We start from the raw sequence: 13526 nt of genomic DNA on the forward strand, positions 1-13526 counted from the left end.
GCATATTTTAAAATTATGAAGCCGTGGGCGTTTATTACGATTCCGTTAAATTATGAAAAGAAGAATATAAAGGTGGGCTGTAAGTTAACTGAAATCCTTGTCAGGTTAAAACCATGTTTTAGGCACGTAGAGCTTTCAGTCAGTGTCAGAATAAACATTCATATGCTGCGATGATCGACGATAAAGAAATCCTGGAGTTATGTTGTGTATCAATTTAATGTTGCGGTTGCAAGTTTATGAAGCATTGCATCATACACGTCATGGCCACATCCTTTCTGCTTTCAATGCACACGAATTTGTAGGTTAATCGGTGAAAAAATGGTGTCAAGAGATTTTTTTAAATTCATTAATAAAAGCTGAATCGATCGGTTTTGTATTACACATCCAAATCTTTTAATGGACTATTTAATTGTAAGATTATTCTTCTTCTTATAAGTTTCTTATCTTATTGTAAGATTATTATAAGTTGTTAATTAAGGGGATTAATTATTGAATAATATAAATCAAATAAAAGAAAATGTTACGAGTATTGTGTTATCACATGCTTCATTGCATTAATGACGATGAAAATGTGTGAGTGCTCACACATTGTAATTAACGCTCAATTAAGTCATGGCTTATTAAGTTAACCCATTTAGTACCGTTTAACATCTCCTTTATTTGACGCAAGTTAACACTGTTGCAATTAATTCAAGATTGAGATGCACCTCGAAGGTTTAATTGAAAATAACGGAGTAAAGAATTTAATTAAGGAGCTGGTTTGGCATTCCTGTCTCGTTGCGCATGATTAATTTCAGTCTCGAGTATGAGCTTTGGTCGTTTTACTCTCTCCAGGATCTGACGTTGGAAAGAAAAAGGTATACAGGGTGTTAGGTAAATGGGTATATGAGCCGACACTAGCCCAAAAAATTAAGATATCAATTTTCTGACTTCACCATACCATTTATATGCCCATGTTAACATGGGTTAGTGTCGGCTCATATACCCATTTACCTAACACCCTGTATAGTAAGAGTTACTGTTCTATTAGGTTAAGCAAAAGTAAGTCCTGTTCAAGAGTATCCTTTTAGAACGCTGAGCTTTGTTATGCAATGCGGTAATTACACCCGCGCCGCAGACCACCGTATGACTTGTTCGTTAAATTTCGTTTTATTTGGACAATATTGCCCAACACATTATGCAACCAGGATTAAACGACGCTTTTAACGTTTTGCAATTTTCGATATTTTGGAACAAACATACGGACTCTCACACTGACCTACCCAAATACCACAATAACACGAGGCGCCATACTACTTTCGCATTTATAACGTCTGCAATGATATAAAATGCGTTTACTGATTTATCGGTGACAGTAATGATTTACAAACAAACATACTGTTTTAAGAAATGTATGACCTTTTTTTAGGAATGCGTGTCATTGTAATTGTTTTCCTTTTCGATAAGTAGCGGAAAACAAACAGTATGTTGTGTACTGAGATGGAAACTTCCTATTTTTCTCTAGTTTAGATGGGTTTAACCGTTGTATGGTAATTTCCTGTATGTATAATAATCTCGGGGTGGCCTTGCGTCCGTTTTCGGCGGTAGAGCCGCGGCTGCGCCAGCGCCTGAAGATCGCAGCAATCGGGCCAAGGCAACGGTGTCGCCCGTATTACGATAACAATGCAGCCTCATATTATGTATAGTTATAATTATGCATTACCATTGAAATCAGTGGCGTATTGAGCGAGTAAACATCGAGTTTCAATTGTTCGCACAATAATTAGGTGGTAAAAGTTACTTTATATCTTTTATTATGCTCTATAGATTTGAAAGTGAAAAGATTTCGCGCTAACTCAGTGGAAAGTTGATTTATTAGGGCGTTGTAAATTGTAATTGATTAATTTTATAGCCACCTAATAGGCACCTTTTTTGTAAGATAGAGTCATTAAATGGTTAATAGAGTTGAAACCAATTAAGTTTTCTATTTAGTTATGAGTCACAGATACTCCTTTATATCTTTTAATACAAGTAGTTTTATGTAGATCATACTCCATAGCAGTAATTATAGTTAGTGAAACTAAAAAATATATGTAGTTTAACATCTGTAAATTGTGTCGACCAAATACATATTTTTTTATAATAAATAAATAAATAATACCTACCTAAATTATATCCTTGGACATTTTACACTACGCTTCTAATCCCAAACTAAGCAAAGCTTGTTCTATGGGATGGGTACTAGACAACGGATATAAACATACTTAATTTTTTTTTAATTTTTTGTAAATACTTGCATAAAATGCATATTATACATAGTAACACCCAGACTCGTCACAGAATTAAAATTAATCATTTCAATTTCTCCCGGGATCCGGGACCTCTCGGCATAGTAGTCCGTTCTGAACCCTACACCAAACGGCCGATATAGTCCTTTCTATGTGATGTTACAAATGTGCTTACATTCGGTTGTTCTTATTTATCTATAAAATTCACTCGCACGAGTTTAACCACAATGGTAGAGCAAGCTAATCTTATTTATGGGTCTGTCTGAATGAATTGCAATTGCATCGGTGACACACCCATTCAGGACGCGTGGCCAGCATGCGGCGCGGCCGTGTGGCCGCCCTACTTTGCGTATCGTTTTCGCTTTAAATTTATCGCCGCAGTGAAACAATATCATTGAAAATACAACAACAAAACAATGATTAATTGTAGCTATCTGTTCAAGGATTGTTTAAGTAGGTTCGCTTGTAAATTTTCCGAATGGTAAGTATGTCATTACCGCACCTACTCATCGCTGTTTACTAATGCAAGGGAGATGAGTATTGTAGACAATTACATATTCTATGCTAACACAAATCGGCAAAGACCTACCTAATCAATGTGCCTACCTAAGTAATTGTGTAATAGTCATACCCTCAAGGGCCCTGGCAACATGTTACTTTGAAAAAACCTGTAAAAACAAACCATATGTTTTCCTATTAGGTATTATCTCTCGTACATGTCTTTATTGATGCTCTACCTATATCTTAACAAGCTTTATAGCAGAAAATTATGGAAAAACTACTAGCTAGGTATTTGTTGTATAAGGAAACTAGAAGATAAATATAGAATACTTTCTGGACATAATATCACGGGAATGGTAGTAGTGTAATATGGCAAATTATACGTAGTTTCTACAGGATAAATCGTTTATTTGCAAACACTTTAGCGCACATTATGTATAGTTACAATACAAAAGTTCAGGATCAGATGTTAATTTTAATTGATGAAATAGTTACATATAATATTTCAATTACTTCTACTCCGGCAGAGTATAATTCCACTCTATCTTCTCGTGGATGTCGTAGAAGGTGACTAAAGGACACCATGCAAACATCACACTAGTATCGGGTCGAATGTAGTGGTTTGTATGAAGCTTCTGTACTGTTTGATTCATCTACATTCACATGTAGGCCAGATTCTTCATTTGTTTTCGAGTGAGACTTTTAAGTACACATCCTAACTCTACAAGCCCTAACTACACAAAATCTACACCTTAGTCAAAATCAGTTATGTATCTTTACGTGATTACTGTCATTTACACTGTAAAGTTAATGAAAGTCTATTTTTCATGTAGAATAAGTCCGTCTGTAGAGTTTCAGTTACTTTTTGCAAGTCTTTAGCATTTTGCAGTGAATGGTTGCAAACACGTAGAGGCAAGGCGCTTGGCACATACTAAGCAACTTGAAGTTTGAATGTTTAAAATTTATCAGGCGCTTGCATGGGGTGCATTCACGAGCACGTGCACCCATTGGATTCAACTTGGATTTTTTGTTGTAAATTGGAATATTTCTCATTATTCTTAATGTCTTTGCTAAAACTTCTGGTGGTCAAAATGGCAAACATGTTGGGGGTTATTATTATTATAATTCGACTCTATCTATGTACTAGGTGTAGGTTCAAGATAGGGGCTTGTTTAAATAAGCAAGACCTGTGTGTTACCTATTAAATAATTAAGTTTCTTAATTACTTTGAAATATCAATGAAATCTGGATGAGTAATCTGTTAAAATATGAACTACTTGGTGTTCGTTACAAAAAAAAGAGGTAGACCCATTACAACAAGCATTCTAGTCCAACTCTAGTCCTGCCAATTTAGGTATGGGTTAGGTAAGATAATCTTATTTAATACTAGCTTTTGCCCGTGGCTTCACCCGCGTAAAATTTAGTTTGTCACAGATCGTCATAAGTTATAGCGTACCTATGTTTTATTCTGGATTATAAACAATAATACTGTAAAGTTTCATCAAAATCCGTTCAGTAGTTTATGCGTGAAAGAGTAACAAACATCCAGACATCCACACAAACTTTCGCATTTATAATATTAGTAGGATTGAAAAAAATAAGCCAATAATTACGTAAATAATCTCTAGTTCTAGAAACCTAGGTTTTCATTTCAGGCTCGTTGCATGCTGGTGAGCTCTATTAAGTCCCACATAAAGCCACGATAATGTTATAATTACGGCGTTTACCGATAGTGATTCCGTTGAAATTACCTATATCTGTTATGGAATTTGTGACGATGGCTGTAGGTAGTATTTAAGAGTTTATATGCGCCGTGCGGGCGGGAACGAGGCACTCCGGAGGCGATCCTGCGAGGGTAAAGTGGAACATCAGAGTGAAAGTGAAGATAGTTCTTTCTCTTTCTGTTTCCACGGCTCAACGGTTTTGCAAGCGCGACCGCCATTCGGTTTCCTTGGACAAACCGCGGCCGTCTTCTTGTGAGTGAGTCCGATTATTGTTTTATCGATCCTGTGTGATTCCTAATCGATGTCTGTGTGGTGTCATTGAATTTCGGTGATTATTCTTTTAGTGTAATTTTGACCTTGATATACCTACGGTGATTTTTTCCAAGTGCTTCATTTAGTGCGATGCGTGAATAATTTTATTTTTCTTTTCGTAACTGAATCTAAGAAAATTAAAACAAAAGAATTCCGCCAAGTAGCCTGAAATTAAAAATCTTTAAATATTTGCGGACTAATCTATCTTTTAAATATAAGGCTAATCTCTGATCGTTAAAGTTTAAGCGTTCCCGCGCTTTTCAGTAAGTTTTTTAAAAGTTTGAATTGTTCGATATGGATGGGTTCCACTTTACAGCAGAGTGCTCCCGTAATCCCAGGGTATGAGATCAGACTGTAGAGTTGTGTTCGTTCGTTCGTTTCAGCCGAAAGACGTCCACTGCTGGACAAAAGCCTCCCCAGTGTGTTGTGTAAATTCGTGTAATAGGAATCAGGATTTTCAAAAACACTATGTAGAGTCAGCGTCCACCATTTAACTTCTCTAATTGAAAAGTTCCTTGTTTTTAATTACTCGACTGAACCTAAGCTGAAAACCTAACCAACCATTTGCAGGGTTACTATAACTATAGTCCTTATTTTATGGCTACATCTTCTTGAATTAAAAAATAGAGCTACCATCTTACCGCTTAACTGAGCCTGCGGTTTTTATAAAATTCGCGTTTCTGAAGCATCTTTTGTTGTTTCCTATTCTAGTTCAATCTAGGCAGAGCTAACGAATGAATAGATTAAAGTTACGCTCATGGACAGGATTCGAACCAGCAGCCGCTCTGTCTTTGTTATCAGGGACTCAAACCACTAAACGCTGTGGCTGAACACTAAAAAATTGCCGCATATTCGCGAAACATTATACCAATAACTTACAAAATGTAATAAATTAAACTGACTATTACTACTCCTAATGAAGCGTTTAATTAAATTGGTGTAATAAATAGGAATAGTATACTGAGATCTACTTTCATTTCCGTCGGGTAATATAACAGGAAAACGAGCTCTCTAAGGCCTAGAACGAGTCGGGACGAGCACGCGCATACCAAACAGTGCGCCTGATTACCTATACGTGTCAAATAAATAAGGAATTTGTTTGGAATATCAATCGGATATCTCCATGCGGTGTCCTGCTTGTTAAACCTACAATTCTTGTTAAATTGCAATATGTATTTCTTTCTTATAAAACGCACATCGTTGATTCTACGGATAGAATCTTCTATCTACTAAACCCTCCCCATAAGATTTTAGGCTACCGAAAGCTCTTTGCTAACTTGTTAGAGCGCTTTACTGTTTAGGACCTTATTTATTTACATAGGTATACAGTGATAAAACTGATAAAGTTACTCGTATTAGAGTGAAGGAGTGGTATTTTAATGATCGTGTTATTTCTATTAGTTTTATTTATTTATTTATAAATAGGGTAAGTTAAGTACATTTGTTTATTCTTATCGTGCCTTTCTTTATTCTTCGCACCCTACAATTTACAATGCTGTTTGCTGTTTGTCTCAGTGAAGATAATAGGTATTGAATATGTATCTGTTCCATGGGGCTATCTAAACGTTTAACCACCATGAGACCTGACGATACGGGTGCTAATAAAAACAAATGAGTTAGTATGCTAATAGGATGCTGATGAGACGAATGATTGAAGTAGCGGTACCCGCCGTCGTATCTGCGTTTTTCGACCCGATTTCACCTTGCCCTTGTTTGCAAAACGTAAGAAGCGCAATTTTATATTCAAATCCAATCGTTATTGTCGATTTGATAACTTTGGCGCGATAAAAATATGCGAAATGTGCAATTTTATACGCTTTACGGTAATGTTCTGCTCCGAAGTGGGTCAGTTGGGAGCAGGACATTATTTTATATTATTTGCTCTTTTATGTAAAATGAGACATTCAATAAGTTTATTGATTTAAAGAGCGTAGGCGAAAAGAATTGGGAAAACATAGGAACACGACAGCCTGACCATTAACTCGATCAGTGAAATACAGTGTGAGTCACGTTAAAGTGTACATATGAAAATAGATGAAACTAGACCTATTTTTATCGACAAAAAAGAGGTCAAAAAATTTTTGAGTTTTTTTTTTAAATTTTTATCGAATTTTTTTTCTTCCAATTATTTATTGTAAAGAAAACGTAATAACTTTTAAACTAAGCGGTATAACCTGATAAAATAAAAACAGTAATAATGCCAAATAACAGGCGATACTAAAAAAATACATAAAATACACAAAAAATGCCAACAAATAATAAAAAATGATACTTTTTGAAAAAAATCTGCTTAAAAATTCGTGTTTTTTTGGTTATTTGATAAATTTCTCCAAAAAATGCCCCTATAACCGGTGGTTTTTATTACTTTGTATTATTCTCTATCGTATTACCTTCGTAAAACCAAAAATCGCATGTCTCTATCCCTATCACAACATTTGCTATGATTGTTTGAACTAAGCCTCTCCGGGCGCGCCATTCAACGCTTCGTTAACAAAGAAACTGAAAATGGCTCTAGATTTGTAATTTTGATAAAGACAAGTTAGATTTCAAATAAAAACAAAAGATTTCGAAGTAAAATAAGCATTTTAGTTAAAATTAAAATTGTCTCTACCTGTAGCGGATAATAATGTTGTGGCAGGCCTTTGTTCAAACGATCATAGCAAATGTTGTGATAGGAATAGAGACATGCGATTTTTGGTTTTACGAAGGTAATACGATAGAGAATAATACAAAATAATAAAAACCACCAGTTATAGGGGCATTTTTTGGAGAAATTTATCAAATAACCAAAAAAACACGAATTTTTAAGCAGATTTTTTTCAAAAAGTATCATTTTTTATTATTTGTTGGCATTTTTTGTGTATTTTATGTATTTTTTTAGTATCGCCTGTTATTTGGCATTATTACTGTTTTTATTTTATCAGGATATACCGCTTAGTTTAAAAGTTATTACGTTTTCTTTACAATAAGTAATTGGAAGAAAAAAAATTCGATAAAAATTTAAAAAAAAATCTCAAAAATTTTTTGACCTCTTTTTTGTCGATAAAAATAGGTCTAGTTTCATCTATTTTCATATGTACACTTTAACGTGACTCACACTGTATACTGCAAGGCATTGGTCTAACTCCGCTCCGACTATGTCTTAGATCAGGGGTGGCCAAACTTGTGACCTGTGAGGTCTACTTATGCTCGAAAATATTTCTGCAAGGTGCAGTTTAGAAGAGTGAAATAAATATTTTTTCATTTTCAATCATTCTGTTCAGTTTATTTAACTTTCGCGGGCTACCAAAATCGTTTGCGCGGTCGACCGGTAGACCGCGGTCGACCTCTTGGTCATCACTGTCTTAGATGTCAAATATTGACTTCAAGCATATCACCAGATACCATGAAGCTGCTACTGCTGCTCTGTGCGGCAGCTTACGTGAGCTGCCACTCCTTGGAGTCGCCTCTGAAGAGCCAGGACGGTGCCCAGGACAAGGGCTTCATAGACTGGATCACCAACCTGCTTGGTGGACCCAGCACTACGCTGAGGCCAGTGCAAGACCCTCCGGATGACTGCCCAGTTTGCCGTGAGTATATTTATTATTTTCGTAGAGAGAAAAGTTCTGTTTAGATAGTGAATCTGAGAATAAGAATTGTGAGTTTTCCCAAAAACAATAGTAGCCAAGTAGATGAAAGCTAAAGTTGCAAAAAGCTCGGCACTTACCTACGTAAGATAGGGTTTTTGAGGAGTGGATATTTAGAATAAGCCTCAGTGTAAGATGATCTGTCTTCTGGACTGAAGGTTTTGAGGATGCAGGACCTGCATTGCAGGTTCTGCCAAATGGAGAGCTATGCGGAAAGATGATAAATACTTCAATGAATTATGGGACTATAAAGATGATATTAATTAGTTCGGTCTACTCGAACCCATGTCCTCAATGAATCAAGAATGAAAAGTAGAAAATGATAATCTTTCAAAGTACCTAATGACTAAAAATTCTTTCAAAGAAATACTTGCCAGTCTTGTCATATGGTTAGGTAGGTAAGTAGTAAGTACGTAGGTAATTCAAATTTCATTCAAATGAGTTATTGTTAAAATCTGCAACTTTTTCCTTTAGGTTAAATTCATTCAGCTTCTTTTCACTTTCTATGATAATTCTACGTACCGACTAGTACTGAAAATTTTTAGAGATAATCATAGCTTCCCTACCGATTTCCTTAGAAATTACTGTAAATTTTTACAATCAACTGTAAACATTTTTAAATCTACTTCCTCACCTGAGTAAGGTAGAGACTTACTAACAGATTTTTTTACTTTCGCTTTTGAAACTTCACTATCCTAGTTCGCAATTAATTACAAAGTGCGCTCCCAATTAAAAAGTTTGTAGTTTCGAATTATTTTGTGATATCGGGAATCTTCACCTACTTTTTTCATAAAAAAATCATAAATGATTGTAGTAAATAAGATAGATACGAGTAAAGAACAAATTATTAAAATAAACATATTTTATACCTAACCTGAGTAGGTACCTATTAGTTCCCAAAATATCAGTAAGTTTTACTGTCTGCTGAAGGTTGAAGCCCTTTGTAAACAAAATCTATTATTAAAAATGAACTTGCTCCACATTACGCTTTGTTAAACTGAGAAAGACGGCAATTACTTCCTGTTTGTCAATGTAGGACAAAAGTAACAAAACAATCAGATACTTTACTTCCTAATAATAGGGCTTTATTCTTTTCAGTTGAAAAATATTGTATTTTCAAAAGAGTGGCCTTCACATACTATGCTACTAGGTACCTACCTACCTAACAATACTGTATCTACTTAGGTACTTCCTGTTTTGTATGAGTTTCGTATGCGTTTGTTAGATTTTAATGAAATTGTGATTACCTTTGCGTTTCCTTAATTATATAGGAAGATTACTATAGCATGTACTCTGCGTGTTAGCGGATTACAAAATAGAAAAGGCAATTTACTGTAAACTACTATGTTGGGCCCATTTACAACCAGGAAGTAGGTACCATTGCATTGGTTTCAATATTATGTAGTTAAATTAATTCTTCAATCCTTTCTACAGAATGCGGCATCGCTCGGACGCGCAGGCGCATCGTCGGTGGCTACGAGACGAAGAAGCTGGAATTTCCCTGGATGGCGGTGCTCATGTACAACGGCCGCTTCTACTGCGGCGGCTCGCTCATCAACGACCTCTACGTGCTGACTGCGGCGCATTGTACCGCTGGGTAAGGATAGAAAATATTTTCTGTACTTACTTCTATTGCTGAGAGGCCCAAAGTGTCTTGGTTCCCGATAGATGTCGAATTTCACTTGGATCTTGTGAGGTTTCATGTCAGTCGTCTGCCTCAAGCTCTCAAAGATCCGCGTCCACCACATTACCCCAGTAATATCGAGATGCGACCCAGCACCGACCGTCGATTAGTCGGCCTTCTTTAAAAAAAAGCATAATATCCTAGTCGTTGCACTTATTTTTCCAGTTTCCGCAAAGAGAAGATCACGGTGCGGTTCCTGGAGCACGACCGCTCCGTGGCCAACGAGACAAAGATCGTCGATAGGAGCGTGGCGCAAATCATCCGCCACCTGCGCTACAACCCCAGCACCTACGATAATGACATTGCTCTACTAAAACTAAGCAACCGGGTAAGACAAGTAATTAATCCTTTCAGAACTCTACAGTTTTGAACATTTATTGATTTAGCAAAATTGTATTACGAATTCCTCCCAATAAAGATAAATAGTATCAAGCTTCGTCGTCCGTCCACGTTTCACCCAAATGACGTCCACTGTTGGACAAAGGTCTTCCGCAAGGATTTCCAAAACGACCAGTCCTGCGCCGCCCGCATCCAGGCACCTCCTGCAACTTTCACCAGATAATTAGATTCATCAGATTATCTAAATTTTACTATTTTTCCGTTGCAGGTGGACCTCAGCAGTGCTCTAAAGAAACGTGTGCGCAAAGATGAGACCGGTTCTGGCTCTGGGTCTGGTAGTAGTGAGGAGGAAAGTGATGACGTAGGCCTGCGCCCCGTGTGCCTGCCCACCGCCGGTCTGTCCTACAGCAACTATAGCGGCGTTGTAGCCGGATGGGGCACCACTGAAGAAGGCGGTTCTGTCTCTAACACTTTACAAGAGGTAAGCAGACGAATTACGAAATATTAAAAAATTGCTGCTGGACTGGCTCCTCACGTGTCTGCCAACCATTCGTGGTTGCTTGCTGATAGTCTACAGATGGCGTACCGTGGAGAAGGCGGTCCTCTCTCTCAGTTTTTTTTTAAATAAAAAACAAGCAGACGAATATGCCAAGTTCATGGTAGTTCTGTTTAGACGAAAGATTAGAGGTGTGGACGTCGAATGGGGCACCATGGAATACAGCTTAGCTGGCAGCAATAACAACTGATAAAATTATATGCGCATCCATGTGACTGGCTGAGGTCGGTTGGCGCACCACAGAAGATAGCTGTTCTCTCTGCCACACTATTTACAAGATGCTAAGTAGGTATTTGATGAATACAACGATAAACTTATAACTTCCTCCAGGTATACGTGCCCATCATATCGAACGCCGACTGCCGCAAGACGGCGTACAAGCAGCGGATCACTGAGAACATGCTGTGCGCAGGCGAGCCGGACGGCGGCCGCGACGCGTGCCAGGGTGACTCCGGTGGCCCCCTGCACATCGTCAACACCACTAATGCGCAGTTCCAGGAAGTTGGTACGTGAAAAACGTCAAAGCATTTGATAGACTGCTTGTGCAAAGAAGTCAACTCCACGTCTAAGATCCTTAGATTATTGAAACAAACTGATAACTGCGGTGTTTCCGTTTGGGACATTGTAGAGTGGCAATAATGACCAAAACGAGAGGCTTCCCCAAGTAAAGAGGCGCGGCCATAATGCACATTCTTGACTCCTTAGCTACGCCACTACCACAGGCCACTACATTCGATGTTGAATATATGTAGTACCTATTAGTAATACGAAATTATATTAACTTAAGAGAAATATATTTTTAGCACTGTTTTGGTCTCCCCATCGTGGTGATACCTACTTATTCTAAAATTAGAGTCAGTTATTTATAACGCAAACCCTCCTGTTTAGTACTAACCAAAAGTTATACTCTCAGTAAAAATTCTCATTTCTCTACATTTTAGGTGTTGTATCGTGGGGCGAGGGATGTGCGAGACCCGACCGGCCTGGAGTGTACACCAGGGTCAACCGCTACATGACATGGATAAAGAGCAACACTAGGGACGCTTGCTACTGCCAGTAATTTATTCCTTATTTATTTATTTATGAAAACTGTTCTTCTAAAGTAAGATAATGTATTAGTTGTTACATAGCCATACATTTTATTTTCACATTTTTGTATTTAATTGCTGTGTGTAAGGTGAAAATAAAAGTTATGTCATTGAATTGCAATACCTTTATTTAAAGAAACCACAACAGGATACAATGGATATAGTATTTGAAAATACACCAATTATAATCTATCACTTATTTCCTAGCCGAATGCAATGAGCAAATTCTAAGTTCTAAAGTCTCAAACTCAAGTACATACCTATTAATGTTTTTTCATATTTTTATGATAGAGATAAATATTATAATGAGGACTTATGTACCTACATATGAAATTTTAAATATGACGTTTAAATTATAGACTAAAATGAGGTTAATTATGCCCATCATGTATTAAGTTGTTTCAGGATATCTTTTAATAGAAGTTCCGAAACAACGATGAAAACTCTGACATGATGTTGTTGTAAATGAAATTTGTAGAAGTAATCGGGTCCATGTTTGAGTTGAATGGGCCTCTAGGGCCAGGGCCTGGTGTAGTTGTGGTCTCTTCCACAACCTCATTGCCATTTTTGATGATTCGCCTGGTTTCAATACTTCCATCCGGCTTGGTGACACTTGTTGTGATGATTGTTTGACAAAAGCTCCTGCCAGGGACCAAGTCTCCGTTGAATGGTGTGATTGATTTATGGCCATTCTCTTTTTGTTTTAATAAGCCTGATATATCATGGGATGATAGTTTACCATCCAAATCAATATCTTCATGGTGCTCTTGTTTACGATTTTGGTAACCAGGTTTCAAATAATAGTCTCTGATGTTGTTGCTGTCGTTGTCTGCCTCAGGAATGTCCGCGAAGCCGGCGAACGCGTCGTATTGATCGTCGTGGAAGAAAACTTTCATGTCACCAAACATTGAGCCAAACGATTTGAACATGTCTTGCATTTGTTTAGCAACAAACTTCTGCATTTCGGCTGGGTCGACGTAGGGCTGCATCTGATGCTGCGAGTACGAGTAAAGTTCATCTACGTCGTCGTCGTCGTTGCCCCATATTGGATTTCGGAAATCATTTCGGGGTGGCTCTTGTCGTAATCCAAAAAATGACTTGATCTTGTCCATAAATGAGTTGCTTGCCATTTTTTAAATGAACTGAGGATTTATGTGTATTTCTTGGTGGTTGTTACTATTGTTTGTGTACTGCTCGGGTGAATTATTTTATTGCGCAACAAACAAATCGCAGCTGTCGTGATAAAACGTCGCTGTCAATGTCAAAATCTGACACTTCATATTCCAGACTCCAGAGATTGCATAAAACAAATAGAGCAAGTTTAAAAAAAGCTATAGAAAGTGAGTCATGATGTGTGTGTGTGTGATGTGATTGGGTTAATTTTTATTAGATGACTTTAATTACCCCCCTACACTTGTTAATTTAATAC

At 37.2% G+C, this 13526-nt stretch overlaps 2 protein-coding genes across 4 annotated transcripts; one reads left to right on the forward strand and one right to left on the reverse strand.

The window, feature by feature from the left end:
• The first annotated feature begins 4581 nt into the window (after window positions 1-4581).
• On the forward strand, window positions 4582-12183 carry P37k (37-kDa protease). 3 transcript variants are annotated; one of them, XM_028319103.1, is made up of 7 exons: window positions 4582-4748; window positions 8185-8373; window positions 9865-10027; window positions 10280-10442; window positions 10722-10934; window positions 11340-11514; window positions 11951-12183. In XM_028319103.1, the coding sequence occupies exons 2-7, from the start codon at window positions 8190-8192 to the stop codon at window positions 12067-12069; spliced, it is 1017 nt and encodes a 338-aa protein (XP_028174904.1). In that variant the 5' UTR covers window positions 4582-4748; window positions 8185-8189; the 3' UTR covers window positions 12070-12183. The 3 variants fall into 3 exon arrangements, with proteins under 3 accessions (XP_028174904.1, XP_028174905.1, XP_028174906.1); XM_028319104.1 differs by having other exon boundaries at window positions 4582-4744; XM_028319105.1 differs by having other exon boundaries at window positions 4732-4820.
• A 24-nt stretch (window positions 12184-12207) lies between these two features.
• LOC114363404 (uncharacterized) lies at window positions 12208-13356 on the reverse strand. The gene has a single exon (XM_028319107.1). It carries the CDS (start codon window positions 13225-13227, stop codon window positions 12511-12513), a length of 717 nt encoding a protein of 238 aa, XP_028174908.1. The 5' UTR covers window positions 13228-13356; the 3' UTR covers window positions 12208-12510.
• Between the last annotated feature and the right edge of the window lie 170 nt (window positions 13357-13526).

The sequence above is a fragment of the Ostrinia furnacalis genome, unplaced genomic scaffold (genome assembly GCF_004193835.3).
Source record: "Ostrinia furnacalis isolate ACB-3 unplaced genomic scaffold, ASM419383v2 OfSCF7112, whole genome shotgun sequence".
Classification (NCBI taxonomy): domain Eukaryota; kingdom Metazoa; phylum Arthropoda; class Insecta; order Lepidoptera; family Crambidae; genus Ostrinia; species Ostrinia furnacalis.